Source organism: Odontesthes bonariensis, chromosome 15 (assembly GCF_027942865.1).
Source record: "Odontesthes bonariensis isolate fOdoBon6 chromosome 15, fOdoBon6.hap1, whole genome shotgun sequence".
Classification (NCBI taxonomy): domain Eukaryota; kingdom Metazoa; phylum Chordata; class Actinopteri; order Atheriniformes; family Atherinopsidae; genus Odontesthes; species Odontesthes bonariensis.
Window position 1 is genome coordinate 4812531 of NC_134520.1, and position 23280 is coordinate 4835810.

Sequence of the window (23280 nt, forward strand, 5' to 3'; positions counted from 1 at the left end):
GGCCTACATCCAACACTTAGAACTATGGATAATATTGCTTTAAGTCCATAAGTAAGACAATAGTGCCCTCTAGTGTCACTTCAAATAGCTGATTCAAAGTATTGAATGATAAACAAGATCACAATTTGAAATATTTTACCAACAATTATTTGTCATATTTGTTCACTTCCGTCTGCGTTTGACTAAATTGTGTCCATTTTATCACCTTCAAGTTACTTGCAGGTTGATTAAAATTCTAGGGGTCTTGCAGAAAAAAACATCCAATTGCATGAAAGGACCATCATTTCAAGAATTTACTTTAAAAAGGTACTTCTTAAAGAGAAATATGTGATAAAGTGAGCACCGGGCATATGTATACAAGGGTCATTAGGTCTCTAAACAAAAATGAGTCCTTACAAATGTGATGTGTATTTGTAAAATGATTACAGTGGGTGAGGGTCAGAGGTTTCCGGTTAGTGAATAGCAGAGTGTCACCCACAGAATACAATTAAACTAAAGAAACTGCCACATGTTTGCATTTACTGGTAGAAACATTAGTCCTCTCACTGCCCAGGAAGCAACAGTTAGAATTTCATTTTCTTTCCCTTTACTCAGTTGAAAGGGTAATCTAGGTTAGCTCTGCTTTTGGGTTACCACAAAATGAAGGCCTGTTTCAAAGGCATGATGGCACATAATAGCATAGTATGTGGACTACAAAATGTCAGTGCTTTTGCAAGCAGTCAAATGTTTGCTTTAAAAAAAAAAAAAAAAAAAAAAATTCTTTACAATGTTGGTTTAGAGTTATTGAAGAATTGTGTAAAATACAACAAACACTGTGCAGCAAAATACATTAAGATAGTATTCCATGCGCTGTGCAATGAGTCATGCCAAGTCGTTTGTTATCAAATCTGGGACATGAGTAATGGCAACGACTGCAAAGACACATGTTTTACCACTAAATTTTCAACATTTATCGTCTGTGATAAAGAAAGCAGTGTGTATAATGATCTGTTAGCAGATGTAAAGGCAGTCCAACTACCGTCATCACACATCTATAATCAGCTTTTGCTTTTACGCAGACAGTTGACGTTACTGAATAGCACATCGTAGAATGCAAGTGTACCCCCCCTTCCCATTTTTAGACACAAACGTAGTGTTTACACTGTGTTTTATTTGAACCAGCAGAACCATAAGAGTTGAGAGAGAAGCATTCCTACACACAGAAGGCAGTTGTGTTTAAAAAAAACCAAAACAAAACACAAGACTCCCCTACTTGACAAATCTCACAACATCAGCACCGATTTCTCTGTGGTAAAACAGCTCAGCCGCGTGATGCAAGTCTGTATAATCGTAGTAACAAAAAGGTGGAACATTTATGGTTCAATTAAAAATTCTTGACATCGCAGTTTGAACATTTCTTGTACAAAGTCGAATTGAACCTGGATGTGGTGTTTGTGGAGTACAATTGTAATCTTGGCCACAAATAAAAGGCAAGCATGATAATCTCAAGTGACAGTCAAATTTGTTTCTCTCCACCCAAAGTTGACACACGGCGGTTTTTGCATTGGTCTTACAGAATGATATTCTTAAAAACAATACCCTTCATGCTGTTCCTAGTTGTGTGTCTTCTGGTTCATGTTACAACACCATCAGCACTGTGGCTTGGTCCCTGATAGATGTGTGTTCCGAGAGATTGGCCCACCACTTGACCAAGATTGCCAGAGGGTGCGGAGAGATTGGCCGCAGTGGGTGGGGTGAACGGACAGCCGTCACCTTTGGGCGCTGTGTCTGGAACTCAGTGACTGCTTTCCTTTCTTTGCAGCATTAGGCTGTGGAAGCCTGACCTGCTGCCTATGCCTCCCTTTAGCCTCTGGCTCCGAATCACTGAGCTCCAGGTCAGGGCAGTATCCATCACTGTCCTGGTAAGACCGCATGCTTTTCACTTTGTGTTCAGGCACAGGCTTGGCCCATAGTCTCTCTTTAGCTGAGCTCTTCCGGGACAGTTTGTCTGAGGCCCGCAGGTCCTCTGTTGTCCGTACCAAGTTAATAGTAGCCTCTTTGAAAGACCTGCCAAAGTGTTCCATGGCACACTTGCGAAAGCTACTCTTGTCTAAAGCTTCCTTCGAAGTGTCCCGGTCATTAGGCGTCTGACAAGAACTGTCCTTTTGAGCCACCAACTTCTCTAAGACACCATTAGCTTTGGCCCTACATGCTCGGTCCTGGTCCAATTTTCCATTACTATTGGATGAATGGCCGTGGAGCGCTGCATGCAAAGCTAAAGGTTTGCCAGTAGGTTTAGCTGCCAGTGACGTGCTGCTGGAGTGGCTTGAGGAAGACATTCGGCCATTGGAGCGCTCCTCTTTGATACCTCGGCTGTGCAGCTGAGGCTTTCCTTGGCCCAGCCCCTCAGCAGCAAGTTCTGTAACATTACCGCTATTGTCTGGGCAGAGCGGCCCATTTCCAGATTTGGAATTAGGATTTGCATTTCCGAAACTTGACGCTTTGGGCATCTTCAGTTTAAGAGTGATCCTCGGAGGAGGGTGAAACAGCATATTCTCAATAGGGAATGAAGCAGGAAGACCTTTGGGAGATAAGGACAAACAAGTTTGAGATTGGGAAAAACAACTAAATCTTAAAGCTGCAGTAGTCAGAAAACCAGAATACCAGAACCTGAGAATGCAGCCCCCGCCCTGCAGCTTTTCCTACCATTTGACTTGGCCCTGTCTCGCAAATTTAAGATGCGTCTTTTCCTTTACTCCAAGGAGTAGTGGTCATTTCGCTCTCAACCAGGTGCTGGCAGCCATTTGGATGGCTAAATGATCACTACTCTTTGATATCCAGAACAAAAGGGTCACACACCCAACAAAAGGGTAGGGCCAGGGGGAGGAAATGGGATTGAGCCCATGTCTCCCATCAGGAGATAGAATTTCTAAAGCCTGAGAACAAAACCAAATGCTCCAGATTCATTTTAGAAGCGGTGGGAGGGCAAAAGTGACATGTGTGGCACTTCAGATAAAAACCCCAATTTGAGATCTGAAAAGATCGATGCTGAAGATTGGACGTTAATCAAACAGTTCAGGGACATAAAAACACACCAGGAAGTGTTTTATGTTTAATTTTTCTTTAAATAGAATCTTGGTTTTTCAATGCTGAGATTAAAAAGTTCTCCCAAGGAAGATGGCGAGGAAAGAAATATCTAAACAACGAACTATCCTGAAAGTGGGGGGAAAAAAATAAAAAAATAAATCATGCTACATGGTAATTATGGGATTGTTGCCCACTGATTAAAAAAAGAAGATATGTAGACAATTATTTTCCTTTTGTGCTCACCAGCTGACAGCTCATGGTTCATGAGCTTCACGTGCAAGTTGAACATCTGCTCCTGAGCTTTACTCTGCAACAGCTTCAGCTTCTCCCGCCGACTCACCATGTAACACAAGTTCCTCACCTGCACAATGGGAACAACATCAAACACTCAGCTGCACTGATCCAGTTAATGTCAGATGTTAAACAAAAACAACTGGTTTTTCTTCATCTGGAATTGGAAGATAAACTAAATTACTCACTCAAAACACAGACAAGTTCTAAGTTTTCCTCATAAAACTAGTTTTATCCATTTCTAAGCAGTTTTAGGAATAATTGAGGGCTTTTATCAAGAGATGGCAAGATGCTGCTCAAGTTACAGCCTCACTGCGCATTTGGATTCAGCTCTGAAGTCGAATCTAGTTACAAATTAAAGCCTTGTGTCTATGGGAATACATCAGCCTCAGTGCTACAGGCTTTGCCTTCAATTTTATCGACTGGGAACTGCATTTCAAAAGTCTTGCCACAAATTCTCGATTGCCCCGAGGTCTCTACCATTACACTGCTCTTTAAATTCCCTCCTTCTGTTGCTTTAAATAAAGGGTTGTTATGTAGCTGGATTGCAAGTGGCACTCTTCATGCAGACTGCAGTAAGCTTTTCTTCCGGACTCGGATATAATTTTATGCATCTGTTGCACTTTCTGCACTATCTGCAGTTTTTCTGCTTGTGTGCGTGGATGAGAAATGTGATTTTATATGGTTTAAAACAATGCATGTATATATATATATATATATATACACACACACACACACACACAGGGTGTCCATGAAGTCTCTTTACAATTTAAAAGATATTTTACAAAGGCAACTGATGAGATATCTTATTCAAATTTGTTCTATGTACTCAGTATTAATCAAAGTTTTTAAATCACCTAGCATTTGTGTATTTCAGGTATCTTGTAATAGAAAGAGGTACCGATGGACCACTAAAAAATGGCTACTCCTCAAGAAAAGGCACAATGTGCGTCATGGTTTGCTGAAACAAAGTCGGATACGCAGACTCAGCAAAACTACAGAACTAAGTATGGAAGAGATCCCCCGTCATGTCCGTCATTTCGTGCATGGCACAAGAGACAGGGACAGTGCTGGATAAGGGGACGAGTGCACGACCAAGAACAAAGGGATGGTCCAATTCCCTGGCCGCCTCGTTCACCAGATATCACTCCCCTGGACTTCTTTCTATGGGGTCATGTTAAAGATATCGTGTTTATCGAACGAAGACGCTGGCCATCACTGATCTAAGGCAAAAGATCGCTGATGCCATTGCCACCATTGATGAGGTTATGTTACAGCGAAAATGGCAAGAAATCGAGTACCGTCTTGATGTGCTTCGTGCGACTAATGGTGCCCATATGGAGGTGTATTAAATTAGTAAAAAAAAACAACGTAATATCTACTCCTCATTTTGTGACAATTTCCACATTTTTGTCTGTTCATTTGCTTTTGTAATAAATTTTTTTAATTGTAAAGAGACTTTGTGGACACCCTGTATATATAAAATCATTTATGACAAGAGTTTTGCTCAAGAAATTGAGTAACATTTCAAAACAAACTTAAAGCTGCCGTCGGCAACTTTTTTTTAGTAATATTAGCCTGAACTGTCATGGGATTCTGGAAGTAGAATATTAAAAATTCGCAATTTTGAAAACCTGCCAACGGCAGCTTTAAAAGACTTGATGTATTTCATACATGTATGTCAAATATGCTTGAAAGATAACAAAAACTGATGACTAAACAGGGCTCAAAATAAATGTGAATTCTAGTCTAATCCAAACTATCGGAGGCCATTGAAACTGAATCTTTAAAATGAACGTAATTAACACAATACTGTAGTCTGAGAAATGCTCTGGACTTGCTCTGCAGGCTAAAAGACAAAGACTCAGCACTAAAGGTTCCTACACTGCAGAATAAAGCAGAGAGCACCCACCCGCTCCAAATCCTGTCGCAGGTGCATGAACATCCGCATGCGTGTGTGGATGCTGTCCTCCTGAGGCTGCAGCACCAGGTTCTCCTCCTCCTCTTTAGGGGGCAGCAGAGCTTTGTTAAAGTTGGATTTCCTCTTAAGCTTCCAGTACTGATAGATGAAGTCCACCAGGCGCTCGGAGAGCCCGAGGGCCTGAGCCAGCTCCTCCAGCTGGATTAAAGTATAGAACTCCTCCTCCAGCTCCTGCAGTCTTTGTGCCCGCTGGCCCACCTTCCCTGCTTCTCCGGGGGGTTTAGAGCGAGCTGGGCTCAAGCCAGCCTCGCCAGATTTGCACTTGCTGTGCTTAAGGCAGTAGGACTTAAACTTAACTTCATCCCCCTCATCCAGGATGGTCTTCATCTCCAGGCTGTGCTCAAAGGCACACGTCACATGGAAGGGAATCGTGCAGTTCTTTACCGAACACTGTGAGCAGAATGGAAAAGGAGACAACACATTCAGAGACTATAAAACAATTTCTGTAGGAAACAAGATGGCTGCAAGGGCAGGATTTACGAATTTACACATTGAGAAGAGAGACGGAAGCTTAAGTCAACGTGATTTTTATGTACTTAGATCTGCATTAGTGTTGTTCCGATACCAAAATTTTGACTTTGATACGATACCTGCCATAAATACCTCGATACTGAACCGATACCACGGCGAAAATCTAAAAAAAAAAAAAAATCTGGAAAAGAGATTAATAATGGTCCAGCTCGGTCTCACTATAATTTAATTTTCAGCAGCTTGCTCCTTTCCTGCCGTTTGAGCAAATTACTACAGAGCAAGTATGAGCACAATCTCTTCTGTTAGCATATTGGCTTTTGCTTAACAAGCTACTTTTCTGTCCAATATCAACGTTTGAAAAGTGAACACATTAATGACCGACTTACATATTTAAAATACTATTTTATTTTAAACAAAACAAAACATGCCACTACATGGTATATGCCATTACACTATGGTGGACAAACGTACGTCAGAGAATTGCAGTGAAGTATTTCAACCTTTACACTCAGAATAAATAATTAAAAAAATATATAATTGCCAAAATAAATAGCTACTGAACATGCTTTAATTCAATTCAATTCAATTCATTTTTATTTATATAGCGCCAAATACAACAAATGTCATCTCAAGGCACTTAGATAGTAAGTCCAATTCAAGCCAATTGGAATTCAATTAATTAATAATAATCATAATTCATAAAATAATCCAATTCGTTCATATAGAGCCAATTCAAAAACAATTTCCTTGCTAAGAAAACCAACAGATTGCACTGAAAACTTTTTGTTTTTCGGTCCAATCTCCCGGCCTGAGCGTGCCTGAGGCGACTGTGGAGAGAAACGACTCCCTTTTAACAGGAAGAAACCTCTGGCAGAACCAGACTCAGGAAGGGTGGCCATCCGCCTCGACCAGCTGGGGTTTGAGAAGACAGAAAGGGGGGGAGGGGGGGGAGGGCCGCAGCGGCGGCGGCACTGTAACACTTTAACAAAAATAAAATTATTGCTTTCCTCATGAACAATGAAATCCCAAATACACCCTCTCTCAAACTCTGAATTTCTGCAATATGTCACTTATTTGAAATGTCCACCTAGAAATAATTATTAACAAAACGGCATATATGCCATGACATTACCAGAACTGATAGAATATTAAATAGCGTTTGCAAGTTATGCTTAAGTCAACATTACTAGCGTGAACAACATGCCCTTTCATAAGCTAACCAGTTGAGAATGATAATGGCTCTATGGTAAGAATAGCCTACAGTCGCTACCTCGACAAGTGTTGGGGAAAAATGTTGTTTCGTACACTCGATAAGAAAGGGGCTGTTCGTGTAGGGCTAATGGTGATTTCAGTCACATTCTCTAACCTGTCGGTCTTTGAATTCTTTATAAAGCAGAGGATTTCTGTCAGCGAGGTGCTTTTGCCATGTTAGACGTGTTCCCTCCCTTCGTCTGCACTCCTTTGTAGCATGTCTTACACACCGGCTTCAGTGCGTCTGTTGGCTTGCCCTCAGTATCTGCGAGGTAAGCAAAATAATTCCAGATTTCGGTTCTCCCGACGTTTGTGTTTACGAACTTGTCGCCATCTCTAGCGTTACTCTCTCCCTCACTCACCTGCTGCTGCGTGTAGCTGAGTGCGCGAGCTGAGGAGGAAAGCAAGTTAAGCACGCCCACTAGCCCCTGCGTGCATGGAGTGTCACCACAGAATGACAGACTTGGCATGGCTCGCTGCACAGACACAGAACGTTATTTTAAGAGAAGTATCGATACTAAAAAAAGAACGTATCGCATTGTTTTTTGCGTCAGGGTATCATGATACCTTTCTAGTATCGGTATGCCGTCAAACACTAATCTGCATTAGCTGCAACTTAGTTAATATGGAGTGGAATGCAAATGGTGATGAAAGAAGATGAAATTATCTTTGTTAATCATTAGAATTTCTTTGCAACATTCTAATTAAGTGTTTAATTTTTCTTTTGAACAAATATGCTAATACGTGAGCAGTCGAAAGAAGGTCCTGAAAGAGTTTTACAAGCCGTTGCACATGACTGATTGAAAGGAAACATGGCCCAAAAAGGAAGCTGTCAGTGGAAACATTGGAAAAGATAGTTTCCAGAAACATATGAGGATAACTGCCTTCACAATCACTGGTGATATGGGTTTGATGTCAGGTAAAGGACCGGGGGAGGCGGCAGGCTTTGCACAGGTGGACATGAAAGTTTTTGACACTTTTTACATTCCATCAGTCAGAAGGAGGGTTGGTGATGTTGAGGTCATTTTTCAGGATGATTTTGAAGGAATATTACCACAGAGCAAAGAGAAAAGACTATATGACATGCAACAGTCTGCATCTTAATCCGGTTTATTCAGGTTTTTGCTGGATCAAACCTGCAAAGCTGATCCAGCAACTAAATTCACAAGAAAGTTTAAACCGGTCGGTGAAGAACGACATTTTTAATGAGCGAAGTCCATACGTTAAAGAATTCAAGCCGTCATGAGAGCCCAAGGAGGTACAACATAAAACTAACAGGTATTTTGGCTCATGATCATATATTGTGTCATATTGGTTTATGAGGTTAATTTATTTAATTTAATTTTTTTTCCATTTTACATAGAACTGGGGTTGAAGTTTGACATTTCAGGAAATGCAGATTACCAATCTTGTTTATGTATGTTTAATATAAAGCTAGATAATTATATGATATATGTATAAAGCATTATTGTAAATACATGAATGACTGATTTATAGCAGTGAGTTGATTGCTTGTTTAGAGGGAAAAGTATATATGTGTGTGTGTGTGTGTGTGTATATAAATGAAAGATTATCCTGTAATTACTAGCTTTCATATGAACACAACCAGCGATCACAAAGACCCACACTTACCTGGATACATGCACCTGTTTTCAGTTTACACAGACTGCAGATGAGAGACCAGCGACTGGGTGGAATGTGGGAGATTTTAGTGATGGGCTCCATCCGCTCAGGACACGCGATGCTCACCTGCTCAATAACACCACACACACAGCACCATAAAAGCTTATTGAAGCACTTGTTGCAGAGAAATGAGGAACAAACAAAGTACAATGCTGTAGGTGCTGTGTACCTCCGGTATCCACAGGGCACAGCTTACATGTGCCCACTTGGTGCCGGCACGTGTAGCCTTCATGGCGCCGCCCTTCTGGGGACACAGAAGGCACTGTGGATCGATACTGAGAACGCACGTCCTACAGAGCCAGTTTCCAACAGGCACTTTGACAATGCCATAACAAGCCTGTGGGAAGAGAATCTAGTTAGGATTTCATGTGATGTCGCACAGGTGCTTTTATGCTTTTATGTGTAAATAACCAGTTGACATAAATACTGAGCCAACTTGCTGACTGCATGATCAGAGGTGCGCACAGATGAGCCCTACCTGGTGAACGCAGATGTTGCACTTGTCACAGAACACCATGTCATTCCCTTCTTCGCTGTCTGGGGAGCGACACACGTCGCAGATAACATCCTCATCATATTCAATCCCCAGACCCTCTACGGTTTCGATGGCGTGCTGCATGTTGTCATGGCACTGCCTCTCCAGGGCCTCCATAGCTCGCTCCATTGTCAGCTCATCTATGGGCTCCTCCCCTGGAAGACACACCGGGAATAGCAACCCCACATGGATGTAACATTGATGCAACGCACAAAAACAGATATTCTAATGGTTTAATGGCAAGCTGTGTTAGCCCCTTTAGATGCTGACTTCGCTATCTGACATCACTGGGAGATCACAGTGGTGATCTTATTATAACCTCTTTATGATCACATTCCGTACCCATGCGGTCTAGCTCCCGATTGAGTACGTGCAGCCAGAAGAGGTCCATGTCGTCCAGATCGTAGCGACACATGGCCTCTGCCAGCTCCTTGATGTTGACGTATCCCGGTTCTGTTGATTCCTGGCTCGCACATTGGAGGTACTTCTTCTGGTGGGTGTAAAGCACTTCTTTGGACCTCTCCGCAATAACTCTGAACCCAAATGACACAACCAAAAATCTGTCAGCACTGGAAGGCTCTTTGTAATACAAAACGAACCTGTAAAAGAGAACAGAAGCACACTTTGAATGGTTCAGCAACTGTAAGAACTCTGAGAAGGCGCACCTGACTGACGGCTCAGGGATGGTGTCTGGGCTCGCCGGCACCTGGACCCCTTTCTCCCACTCCTGCTTCCAGGTGTCTGCGAGCAAGTAGTAGTCCTCTGGGGAGACATGGTGGGAGTCCGGCAGCTTCATGGCACTTATCAGGTCTTTTCTGAACACCTGTTATGAGGGAAGACGCAGAGAACCCAGGAAGTCAACCTCTGGCCCTGACGTCTAACCAAACTGACTAAGCACAAGGTCTAATGGTAAGGACTGCTCTTACTTCAGCCGGTTTCTTTGGGTTGGAGGCCGGGGTTCCAGGTAGACTGCCATATTTGTTTGAAGAGCTGAAAGAGGTCGAAGGACCTAAATGAAGACAGAGAGTTTGAATTAAAGAGAAACGTAGGGTATGAACTACAGTTTAGGCTACGAGGTCTTTCGGACAGATTACTCACTCTCATTGTCAGAACTGTCACTGCTGCTGGACAACCTGAGACGTTTCATCCTGTAACATCCTGCAGAAGAGAACGGGAGGGTGCAGACATCAGAATATGAAATTCAGTTAAGGTTGGTTTGGTAAAAATGATTTAAAAATGTGAGCATTACTTGTGAACAAATAAAAGGATAGTTACCATAAATTTCACATTGAAGAGCATGCTAGTGGATTCTTCTGATGAGTAATTAGCAATTTATTTCATATCTGCAAAAAAGAAAAAGAAGTCATTCAGAGGAATACCTGAACATTATACAGGGTTTTCTGATTTAAAAAAAAATATTTTTCTATTGTAAGCAACTGAATGGAAGTGAAACTTAATAGTACAACACAAGCCAGCAGTATGTGCATTTAGCCCACTGAACCACTGGGAGGACTCATTCAGGTTTCAAAATGCTTGGAAACTCAAGCATAGCCCCACATACAGTACGCTGTTTCAACAGACAGGACATGCCTCGCATTCCCCATGGGGACAGGAGGGGCAGGAGGAGGAGAAGGCACGGAGCCAGTTCCTCTCTATACCATAGTAAAAGTAAAACACACCAACGGCAACTGCTGACAAAAAATATCAAGCAGTTTATAACTGATCACAGCGATCTACACCATGTTCACGCGCAGAACTACCGTTTCCTCTGCAACAAAAAGCACAGGAGAGCACTCAGAACGCTCAGCATCTGCATCTTTAAATACATCAAACTTCCTGTCTTCAGCCAATCGAGATCTGACACTGATAAACTCATTAGTAAAAGATATATGGTAAGTTATGTCAAGTTCATGAAACTGTTCAATACTATTCAATAATCATTTATCACTACCCGAAGGGAAAGTATCCTGCTGAGATATAATCTTTTTAATAACACACTATTTTTATAGATTGATAACCAAATTAAATTAAAAACATCTGACAAACATTGAGCTATTTGAGGAGTAGCAGAGAGCTGTGGTTGAAATCTTGGATGTTGTAGTTCACACCCAGGGTTGGCAGGATTAAACAGGTGAACTCTCTCAGCAGACAACATGGCCAAGAACTCGCCAACAGTTCAACAATTCTCCGTCTGCCTGTAGTTTTCCTGATATTCCCGCTGCGTCCTTGTCAGGGCTCCACGTTTTTCCCAGTTTACCCACCAGCATTCTCCCGTTTCCCATGACGATCAAGGTAAGAAACGGTTTCCTTTCCTTTCCTTCCTCCTCCTTTTCCTGCGTTTTGTTAGTGCTCTGCATCCTTGACATCTCCTCTTCAACTCGCCTTGATCTGGAAACTTATTTCCAGGAATTACTTGGGCTTCGGAGAGATCAAACAACCGCTTCCACTTGCAAACAACTTACCCGCTGCCATGGTTACGCATCATAACAGATGTGAAAAGGTGATGTACCAGCAGGAATTATTCCAGCAGCACAGCATCCAAATCGGTCAACCGGCTTCATCTCTGCTTTCATTCGTTGATTTGAGTTTTCTTGAAAGAGCACAGCTTTATATTGTTTCTGCCTTTTTAAAGCACTAAAGCTGAAATAATTAACCTAATAGTTCAATGACAGGAAATTTACCTCTCTCAATTTTCTAAGAGATGCAAGTCGTGTTTTAATGCAAAAATAATTATCGGTACCATTTGCTCACATGTGGGTGATGTGCTTTTTATGCTTTATGTCCCTGTGAAGTATTGGTAGATTGTATTGTCTTATATATCACTTATATGGCAACATAAAAACTAGATATTGCAAGGCCTAACTTTTATTTTGTGTTGTGGATATTTAATGTTGGACTGTGTGACAGCTACACACAATGCTAACAATGTTTCTGAGGACCAAAACAGTTTGCGTTGGTTTGTCTGTGGTTGTATTCCACTTTTTCTTGCTCATAACAGCGGGAGGACTCTCCTCTAGTTTCTCTCCACTGAGGCCAAATAAAGACAGAAGTCAACCGGACGTCAGCACATTAGAAGGGGAAAAAAAGAGCGGCTTACCTACATACAACATCGTCTATTTCCTGACTGTCAATTGACAATATGACTATAAACTGGTGAGAAGCTGCTGGTATTGAACGGATATAACATCCCAGTGTTCAAAAACCCCAAATTATGAGATAAGAAACTTGGACTAAACCGCGGCTGCCACTTTTTGTATATACACGCCTTTCTTCGTGTGGTTTCCCACACGGTATGTCTAGCTGTTACAAAGGATTTCACTGAGCGACGAGTAGGAAAGCGTTTTTATGACAAAAACCTATGTAAAGCATGTAAGGGTTTTACCTAAAGAGGAGTATTGGCGCCAAACACGCACACGCAGGCCTGAGAGAAGCTGCACCGCAAGCTACGAAGTCAAACATGGCGCCACCGTCGTACAAAGATGTCACTTCCTAAAGACATTAAGGCGAGTATTTGTCTAGCTCACTGGGTTTAAAACTCAATGTGGACAATAGTAACCTTATAGACAGACATTAACCTTATAGACGTTGACATTTATAAAGTAAAGAATGAGACATGGCAATGGGATAGCAGAAAAGGAGAAGGCCCCGTGGCCTGAATAAACCATCCAGGACAAATCCTGGCACACTGAACCCCACTGAACACACGAGCATATTGTTCACATTCCTCCCATCTTACCTTCAGTCCACGTTTCGCTGTCCGCTTTATTCCAGTCACACAGGCCGTACAAACATATACTTGTAAATGTATGAGCTCTATTATAAGCTATATTTAATATGTTGGGGGTTTTTTTGTATCCCACCACTCAGTGGGAATCTCTAGGACAGCAGTCTGTTCACCACCACGGCACAACACCTCTATTGTACCGCGCCTCCCGTTTGGGTCCTAAACCCCGCCGGATTTCCGTCCACCGAGGGTGCGCTCGATTTTCATACTGGCGTCGATAATCCATAGAAACAACAACAACCATTTCTCTCTCTCTATATGTATGTATGTATGTATGTATGTGTGTGTATATATATATATATATATATATATATATATATAACACGCTAAATCTAAATGACTGGTCAAGCAAAACGGATATTCTACGGATTTTAATGTGACTGTACAATTTCATGAAGACAGAATGTCACTTAAAACGTTGAACCAAATTACAGACAAATGTTTCTTCACAGATGTGCTCTACAAAACCGTACGCTTAAGTACAAAAAGTATACAAATACAAATGTGCACTCACATAAAGTCCCTATATATGTTTTTAAAAGGCAACTGTACAAAATTGATATATGAGGCTTGATTTAGCGTCAACAGAATCTGCAATGTGCTAGATTTATTTTATTAGTTTTAATTTTTTTTTTAAGATGAGAGCCAGTTCCAGCTACTTGATATTGACTGGGACATTTAGCTATGGAGTTGTATCATTTTCCTTAAGTGGAAGTGAAACAGCTGAGACAAGAGCTGCACACTGTGAATCACTAAGGAGGACATCTGTAGTGAACTCCTTAGTGAAACTCATCATGATTCACTCTCCTGAAAAATGCTAGAAAAATGGCATACGTGGCCCATTGTATAAATTACCAAGGAAAGTAATTCACTCATTGATGACATGTAAATCGCATATCAAACGCCCAAAGTTACAAATGTTTTTTTTTCTTCTCCATTTTCAGTCTCTTCTTAAAATGAAAAACACTGAAACTGAACTTTAGAAGCTGTTGACAAAAAGAAAAAAGAAACCCAACAAGCCGAGGTCACAAAGAGGAAGCAGAATCCTTCCCTTTTCCCTGATGTCTGTTTCTCAAATAATAGATTCCGCTTGTGGAAATGTCAACCTTAAAAGTAACAGCAACGATGGAAACGATTCAAACTAAGGAGGACGGATGATTTACGTTGACTAGAGACTGGCGCTGGCTCAAGCTTTCCTTCAGTCATCGAGTACAAAATAATCACGCTTTCACAAAAAAAAGTTTGAATGGATGTGGATTTGTGTCTATACAAAGACATTCAATGGAGTATAAAACAAATATTACAAATTATTAAAAAAATAAATAAATAAATGATCACAACCTGAAAATTTTGTGGAAACAGATCAGTTGATCTGACTGCACAGTAAGATACACCCAACCTTTCACAATCTGGGTTTGGCCTAACACACAATCAATAAAGATGAAGTCATCGCCTACACTGCATGTTTCAAAGATTCACATTTTAAACAAAGGAAAAGAAAAAAAAAGGTCCATTATCTAAAACACGTACACAAATAAATCTTTTTCAGAATTGCCACATATAAAACACAGTCCCTCAGGCATTCTTGTGCTTTTCTCCCCAAACTGCTTCAAACAGTAACGAAAAGATACGATTTAAATTAAAAGAAAATTTACAGCACGGAGCTACATTCACAATAGATTAAAGGAACAGAATCACCAAATACATTCACAGAAACATAAATATTCACAGCGTTCTTCGCAACTTATGTTGAAGTGGTTTACAGCAAATATTTCCAAATGAAAGGGGAATGAATGACTTTTCTTCCGCAGTCTCATGGTTGTTGGGACCGATTTGTTCGACTCGAGGCTTTTATCAAACAAAGTCTGTAACAATTTCCATTCCGTTTGTTTTTTGTTAAGATCACAAAGAGGCAAATGATCGTGACTTGTGTTCATAATAATAATAACAATAATAATAATAATCAGAATTCATTCATCAGGCAGCTCGCTTCAACCGTTAATCGTTTACAGGCCCATCTGCATGTCGGCGAAGTTGAAGAAGCTGTCCACGTCTCGACAGGATGTATTTTTGTTGTCGGAGACAAAAAACTGTGGACAAGAAAAAGCAGAAAATATTGAAGGTTTGAGGGATTTCTCGTCTTGAGGCAGCGAGCCTATGTGTCTACACATGCTGCAGACTGCATGTTTACCTTGGTGCCACTGAACACTTCATTGGAGAGGTTTTTGCAGGCTTCCACAACTCCATTACCGTTCAGCTCGAGGGCAATGACGGGACCTTTAGTGGTGAGACACAAAGTGACAGTCCTTTAGTAGAGCAACAGTCCTAACCCATGTGTCAAATCCACGTTCACTGCCAAATCAAGTTAATCACAATGTTTTCACTCTGCTCATTTCTTCTTTTGTCAGAACAAAGCCAAGTTAGCTGTATCATGATTTCTTTTTGACCACGACTCATTTCTAACTTCTGGGGAACTTCAGAGAGCAGTTGCACAGTTGTGATCATAGGGTAATGTTTCTCTTTCATATTTCTGCGAACGAAAGAGTCCAAATGAAACAGAGCAGGCATTTCAGGCATTTTAAGACACACCTTGTGTGTCTTTCACTCTGCTCTGCTGTAAAATAAATTCCACCACTCCATACTTTGTCACTGAAACCTGCAGGGGATGAAGGCGTTATGCCTGTTGGGCGTTTAAAACAGATAAGTCAGATGAGGCAGGTATGTAAGAAGCAGCGGAATTAGTGAGCAGTTTACGCATTGGATGAAGAACAATAAAAGAAAGGCTCATAAGAAATTTACCTTTTGTGATCCACTCCACAAGATCATCTGCGCTATTCTGAAACACTCGCTTCACATCTTCAGGACGCATGGAGACCTCCTTCGTCTGGATCAGCACAAAACCTTTAGCACCTGCCTGTGCGAAGACGATAAAATGAAGTGGTTTAAAAGCCAGCAGAAAAGCTTTTGAGGAGTCCTTGTCGAATGTACACAGAAGAAACGATCTGTAAAGCTGTATCTTGCAAGAAGACTTTTGTCTTTTTCTTTACCATCACATGTGGATCCAGTCTCATGCTTATGTAATGTTTTTTTTTTTTCCTTCTGATTTTTCCAAGCAGCAGCTTGGACAGTTTCAATGACAAACACAGTTGAAAGCCTTAAAACTGGAGCGTCCTCTAAACAGGCCCCTCAGTTAGGCAGATGTTTGTGATGCCCTTCAACACTATACTAATGTTACTGTCAGTTCCCCAACAGGTGTTTTATCTATGATGATTTTATGTGTCCAAATTAGCCCTTTTTTTCTTCCTTCCTTCCTTCCTTCCTTCCCTTGTTTTTTTTTTCATGATTTAGAGATTATTTGTTCCATTCTAGTTTCATGTATCATGTGGTTAGTGAGTGGGTTGTTCTATTTCTGTTCACTTCCTGTTGGAGGTGCATAAGCTCACTAAAGCAAATTCCAATCCTTTAAGTCGATATGTCAAAGTGTTGGATAAATTAAATGGAGTGAGTGAGCTCTGATACATTATTATCATCTTATAAAATTTTACCATTTCAATCAGGTAAAAAAATTAAAAAAGAAGCTTCCTCTCTTTTCTCTCAAACGTTTCAAAACTAGCGACGTCGTATCGATAAAGCCTCACCTCACTCCGATACTCACCTCATCAATCAGTTTGCGGGCATTTGCAGTGGTGTAGTCTCCCGCAAAGAAGACAAAGAGGCAGGACTCTTCGCTATCCTTTCGCCTTCCTCCCTTTGTCAGCGGGACGATGCTCCGTGCCGGCTCAGTGGAGATCCGAACCGACTTGAACTCAGATTCGGCGTCTGGTGCTGGAATAAAATCCAGAACCGCTGAGGCCTCCGGCAACAAGCTCCAGTTGGTCTCTCCGGACACTGGAGTGAAGTCGTGGATGTTGCTCCAGTTGTTGTTGAATATACTCAATCCGGCATCCTTGAAGTGGAAGGCCAGCTCGGGGTAGTAGTACTGAAAGCAGCCGAACTTCATCCCCGTGGACGACTCGATGATGGGCTGAGTGGCACAGCACAGGAACACCTCCATCTTTTTACAGTCCCGGGTGCGAAACTGTTGACAGGCCACCACGCACTTGATGTCTTTACAGTCTCTGAAAAACACACTTCCTTTTACAGGTCCCAGAACAATGCGGCAGTTGACACAGTCATCGATGGTGATGGTCGCAGAGTGGTCGAACACGTAGATGTTGCAGTTCTCACACTCTTGGATGACAAACTGTTGCCCGTTCAGTTTGCCGGGCAGACGGCCCACTGTGACATCTTTGAGCCCCGTCAACATGTAGTCTTTGGGGTCAACCTGTGTAAAAAAAAAAACAAGAAGTAGATTGAATCAGTATAATCAGAGATGCATAAACATGCCTCTTTTGAACATATAGCCTTCAAACATATAAAGTTCAAAAGAGGCAACATTTAAAGTACATTTCAAACTTTAAGGAAATTTACACAGTATTAGTAAAATGCTGCCAAAACGCAATATGCTATTTTAATGTGTCTTTAATAATAATACAATAATATATGAGCACTTTTGTCACTGGACGGTTAAACCCATTAACTTGCAGGTGTTTTTCAGAGTACAGAGTATGAACTGGTATACCACATAAAAAGGGCATTAGTCACAACGGAAGTTGAACCACTGCCTCGTACACGCCTGTAATGTCTGAACAGGCTAAGTTAAGGCTACGTTGTGTTGTGTGGTAAATCCGATAATGAGATAAAGCCCGCTACACGGAGCCAGTAGGAAAGAAAAAGAGAGAGACCTCAAATCTTCACTGAGTTGCCAACTTTTGAGCAAAGCCCTTTTCCCCTCCTGTCTTACTTAATGTTTCGAGGTGGATCTTGTGGTGACGTTATACTTTGATGCTGCGGGATGTTTCTCCAAGAGAACGCGGTACTTTAAATACTGCAGTATAGAAAAGCACGCATCCATCTGGTCTGCAATTTTGATAGATCTAAGCACTGTGGAGGACGGTCACTGTTGACGTCTTGCTACGCGGACCCCAGAACATTTCTTCTCTCTCCGGGGTAAAGGTGGAGCTAACTGCGCCTCATATCAACATTAGCTACCTGGAAGCGACTGACTACGCCAGGTGAAGAGGCGTTTAAAGGCAACCAGTTAACTGGTTAACAACGAATTTGACCAAAATAAAACCCGTTTTCAATTATTGTCTTAACATTTAAGTTTTCATTTCTTTAGTCTCACGCCTTACCTTTTCTCTCTTATCCCAGCTGTACTGCTTCGGTGCCTCGTCAGTGTTGTTGCCAAGGGGAACCGCGTTATTTGTAGTCGTAGTTTCAACAGTCGTCGTTGTTGGCGTACGATCCTCTTTTTCTGCCGACTTTCTTTTGGATTTCTTCGAAAAGAAGCACCCCATTTTGCTTCTTCAGTAGTGACAAGACCTGAACAGCTTTCTCACAGTAACGTTAGCCTGCAGCAGACGATAAATGTAGAGCACAGGCTTACCTACGTACTCTTTAGTTGACAAGATTTTTTTCTTTTTTTCTTTTTCTTATTCAGCTTCCCGTTTCACAGCTTTGTTTTGCAACCAATTGAGGGCCTGGTGGAAGTTGCACCAGCCAATTAAAGACTTGGAAAGGATGACGGAATTACGTAGGAGAGGTGTGCCCTCGTGAGACCTTTGGGGACAAGAACAAAAATAATTATCGCACCAGGAAAACATTTTATCTCCCGTTTATGCCCACAAAATAAAAACAAGAATAAGACATAGGCTACTGTACGAAACATTCTTTCCAAGGTCAGATAAATGTGCTTAATTCGTGTAGTGTTAGCACACATTATCCCCTGTTCGGAATAACAATAAGATTTGTATAGGTGATTAACTTGTTCTTTTCCTGTGGTAAAACACAGTTAAACATCACACATAATATCCAGGTACATTGTCAACTTGACAAACCACATCGCTTGTATTTGTGGTTATAGGAGGAGGGCTAACAAGGTAAAACCCCAAAATTGTTACTTTAACAGATTACCCTGAATGCGCCCTCTGTTGCACATTGGGCACACCCCTTTAGTGGTTTTCTTCACCTCAGAAGGCACCACACGTGGAAAGCATATTATAAATTAACGTTAAATTGAATAGAATAACTGGAGAGGGCTCCTGCGTGCAGAAACCTGTAAAGCATCGCAATCATGCACATCTTTGGTCATTTTTATACAGGCCATAACCCGATTTTTATCTGGGGTTTTCTGATGTTTCAAAAAGACAGTATCACTTTTGAAAAACAAACCACAAACACCATATAACCAACCAACCACATGTCAGATTAACTTCCAATTTAAGCTACTGGGCTACTCTAATAATAGGTAATCCCCCATCAAGATGCTCTGAAATCTGGCTTTACTGCACTTCCCTGTTACACCTTGAACACTTGTATAACAACAAACACTAAGTGACATATGAACTGTTTAAACACAAAACACTGAAGCAACTGAACTTGACTATTCAATGAGCCGCTGAGTATGACACAACAGTCCAAGATCATCGCTATATTACGAGCATTTCATCTGGCTTCTATAATCCTTTACAGGAGATGTGTCTGACAGTCACTGTGATGAAATCCTTCTGTGAAACAATATATTTTTCACTGTGGTGACCGACTGGCTTTCAAATTAAATTTATTTTTAAGGAGTAACTGCTTTAAGTGGACTTTTCTGACCAGGCATGGCTGGATTAACCTGACACTGAACCCCATCCAACCCCACAATACTTTCATTACCCTCCCGCTTACAGATAAATCAACACACACTATTATGCCTATTATCTTATCCCAGGGAGTAACTGTTAGTCAATGATAAAATACAAATTGACTCAAGGATATGCAGCGTGTGTGTATAAGGTTAAGTAAAAGACAGATCCTGAAACAATTTTTTCTTTTCTTTGCCACCAGGGACCAGTCCAACAAATTGTAACTACAACACTGACTGACATAAAGCCTTGTATCTCCAACAAACACATCAACCACTCCTGCAGCTGACTTTTCATCTGCTCATTGCTTAATGTGGCCCTGTTCAGTCTGTCTTTATAGATCTGATCACAAGCGGACAGTAAGTCAGTTCACACCTGACACGACAGTGCGGCTGCACATGGACCTCTAGTGAACACATATGAAGGATCTTTAGTTCCCTGCTGTATATGCAAATGAACTGCAACGCATGGCAAAAATGATGGCATACCCACTCCTGAAGGATGTTCATTCAGTCCTTCATTCATTTAACAGCCAAACATTCTGGATTTGTAAAATTCATATAAAAAGAGTATATATATATATATAATATATATATATAAAAAAGTTAACTGAAATTGCTTCCATTCTTGACAGATTTGCTTTTCAGACAAATAGGAAAAAATTGAATCACCTTGTCCATTGCATTTCAATAACAAATAGGCAAAATAAATATGCAAATAAGTCTGCAGTTAAAAGAGAATGGTTGTGGGGCACCTGCTCAACCAGTTGAGCTACATGGCTCCCCATGTCCAGAGGCTGAAGCTCCTCAATGCTGCCTCTCTCTTGGTCCTAATTTCCTGTCAAGCAACTTTCCATCCATCCATCCATCCATTAACTTCCGCTGGTCCGGGGATCGGGTTGCGGGGGCAGCAGCTTGAGCAAAGAGACCCAGACGTCCAATGAAGGCAAAAAACAAACAAACAAACACACACAAAAAAAAAAAAAGTATTTCCTTGCGGAACTTAGGAGCCCGACTGATTGAGAGAAAATGTGGCCCCAACACGGGAGCCGTCGGTTGAATCAATGTAAAGGATTGAAAATCTTTTTCCACAAGGTCACTTACCATTGAGTAGAGCAAAAGATGTTGGTGGTTCCCAGTCAGCTGTGTCTAAAATATGGAGCAAGTACATACAAAATGGGAAGGTTGAAAACGGGAAACATACAGGTCAACCAAGGAAGACGTCAGAGCGTCAGAAAAGGAAACGCACAACAAAAACATAAAACACAAATGGGCAGAAACAAGAGTCAATGTTTGTGACCAGACTTTATGGAGATGGTGGTCATAACCTCCACAGTAAATGCACGGTTAGACACTGAAATTGTGGACACTTTCTTCACTTCATCGATGAATGTAGGTAGAATAGAGATAGAGTAGAAAGTTTTATTGCCATTGCACAGAATACAACAAAATGAATGTGCATCTCCAAATTATACTTCTATGTACATGAAAATAACAAATAAATGACGAAAAACTGGAACTATATAAAAACATAAAAAAGGCCTGAAGAGCTGTTTTATTTTACATACACACATACAACTGAGCAGGACACAAATGTACACAGCTTAACACTTGTGGAGGCAGAATATTGCACGTGTTGTTGTGGAATTTGCAGATGAATTAACAGTCTTAAGGCAGTTTATGTGTGTTTAGAGTTCTGATGGCCCAGGGAAAGGAGCTGTTTGCAGGCTTTGATTGACCTGTATCGTCTGCCAGAGAGGAGAAGGTGGTGGTGGGTTTGGTGGGAGGGGTCTGACAGGATGGCTTTGACCTGTCTGAGGCAGAGTGAGGTGGTGATCTCCTCCAAGTAGGCCAGGGGACAGCCACTGTTCCTCCTGAAGTCGATGATGACCTCTTTAGTCTTTGTGGCGTTCAGGAGTAAGTTGCTGGCCTGACAACATCACCCTGTCAGGAACTCGACCTCCTCCCTGAAGGTGGTGTCATCTGCAAACTTAATGATGTTGTTTCTTGTTTGGTGATGAAGTCATTTGAAGTCAAATATTCCCAAATTAAAGCTAGGATACAAACTTTTAAAGCTCTGCATTTGTCTATCTTGGTCTTTTAGGAGTCAGAAATGAGAGTGCCTCTTCTTCTTTTACTACCTCCAGCGCAAGAACCAGCTAAAAGTGACGAAGGGCGTCAAATGAGGAGGTCATCACTTTAAAACAGCCATGATTTGTGAGAGCCATAAAGATTTATAGTTTTACTAACTTTCGTGAAGATAAATGTGCCACTGAGGATAAACCCCACCCCCAACAATAATCATTTGATGGTTAATATGAGGCCTGGAAATAAACATATTCAGCAGAATTAATGACTCATCCACCTAAGACTGACTTGTTGTTTGGCATTAACACAACGCCCCCATGTTCGAGTCAACTATATGATTGAGATGGACGTATGTGCTCCTTGCACCGCTAGATCTTAACAGGGCATCCGACATACACACCATTTGAAAAAAGTGTGTGAACTCCAACTTCTCATTTTGCTGCTGAGCGGAACGTAAATGGTGTAGCTCCTCTGGTACTTGAAACATGTATAGAACAAAATACCCATCTTTGATTTATTTAATTACGTAAGTCCACCTGCACACCGTTCAGGATTAGTTAAAATAGACGTCATGATGACTTCTTGAGACAAAAGTTCAGGGATCTTGGAATGGGATTCAATGTGGGCCAGAGATTTTGAGGAGCCAGCGCATTCCAAACAATACAGTTTATGTACCAGAGACCAGCATGGGCCCTGCCATACAACTACTTACAGCAGCACTGGAGCCCCCTCCTCCTGTAAGCTGTAATCAACATCTGGATCTCACTTTGAGGTGCATTATTTTTTCAACAGTTTTGTGCAAAAAATAACTGCCAAAAGTGTTTATTTTCAGTGTTGGGATGCACATTGTCTGCACACGAACCTTTCAGAGCACCACAGAATGTGGTCTGACCAATGGCATCTCAGTGCTTCCTCTGTGTGATGGGTTGCACTCTTTTACTTGAAGCTGTGAAGTTGTGACTGCATCACCAATTCACGTGTCTTTCGCTTTTTTGATTAGATTCACTACTGAAAAAGAAAAGAAAAGAAGCGGCCTGCTTTGGTAAGGAAAAAAAAAGTTGTTAAAAGTGGTCCGAGTGTACCTAAATAAGACAAGATATAACCGCTGGCTCAAAAAATGGAGTCTATGAATCGCAATTTCAAGGTCCTCAACATGATTTAGGGACCCGGACACGGTATCCTTACAATAGCGTGCTTTCATTAATGAGCTACAAGGCAGATTTCTCCTACTTCCACTATTCTTTTAGGTCAACATATCTGCCTCTACATTCTGTTTTAACGCTGAAACAGACTGGATTTCCTGTTTTCAAGAGGACCAAGCGTCGAATTACACAATCATCAAAATCAAAGGACAGTGACTCAGCTTGTTGTCGACCGATGGGGGGCCAGCGTGATTTGGT

The 23280-nt window shown here is 41.4% G+C and overlaps 2 protein-coding genes across 3 annotated transcripts; both read right to left on the reverse strand.

The window, feature by feature from the left end:
• Window positions 1–1130: 1130 nt before the first annotated feature.
• jade3 (jade family PHD finger 3) lies at window positions 1131–13189 on the reverse strand. Its single transcript, XM_075484790.1, has 12 exons — window positions 13015–13189; window positions 10554–10621; window positions 10377–10436; window positions 10205–10287; window positions 9944–10101; window positions 9621–9811; window positions 9222–9433; window positions 8913–9080; window positions 8693–8809; window positions 5270–5728; window positions 3310–3427; window positions 1131–2560 (listed from the first exon to the last, which is right to left on the reverse strand). Exons 3-12 carry the CDS (start codon window positions 10423–10425, stop codon window positions 1749–1751), a joined length of 2367 nt encoding a protein of 788 aa, XP_075340905.1. The 5' UTR covers window positions 10426–10436; window positions 10554–10621; window positions 13015–13189; the 3' UTR covers window positions 1131–1748.
• A 214-nt stretch (window positions 13190–13403) lies between these two features.
• rp2 (RP2 activator of ARL3 GTPase) lies at window positions 13404–18624 on the reverse strand. 2 transcript variants are annotated; one of them, XM_075484791.1, is made up of 5 exons: window positions 18297–18624; window positions 16718–17386; window positions 15862–15976; window positions 15254–15339; window positions 13404–15152 (listed from the first exon to the last, which is right to left on the reverse strand). In XM_075484791.1, the coding sequence occupies exons 1-5, from the start codon at window positions 18459–18461 to the stop codon at window positions 15069–15071; spliced, it is 1119 nt and encodes a 372-aa protein (XP_075340906.1). In that variant the 5' UTR covers window positions 18462–18624; the 3' UTR covers window positions 13404–15068. The 2 variants fall into 2 exon arrangements, with proteins under 2 accessions (XP_075340906.1, XP_075340908.1); XM_075484793.1 differs by lacking the exon at window positions 18297–18624 and adding an exon at window positions 17906–18149.
• Between the last annotated feature and the right edge of the window lie 4656 nt (window positions 18625–23280).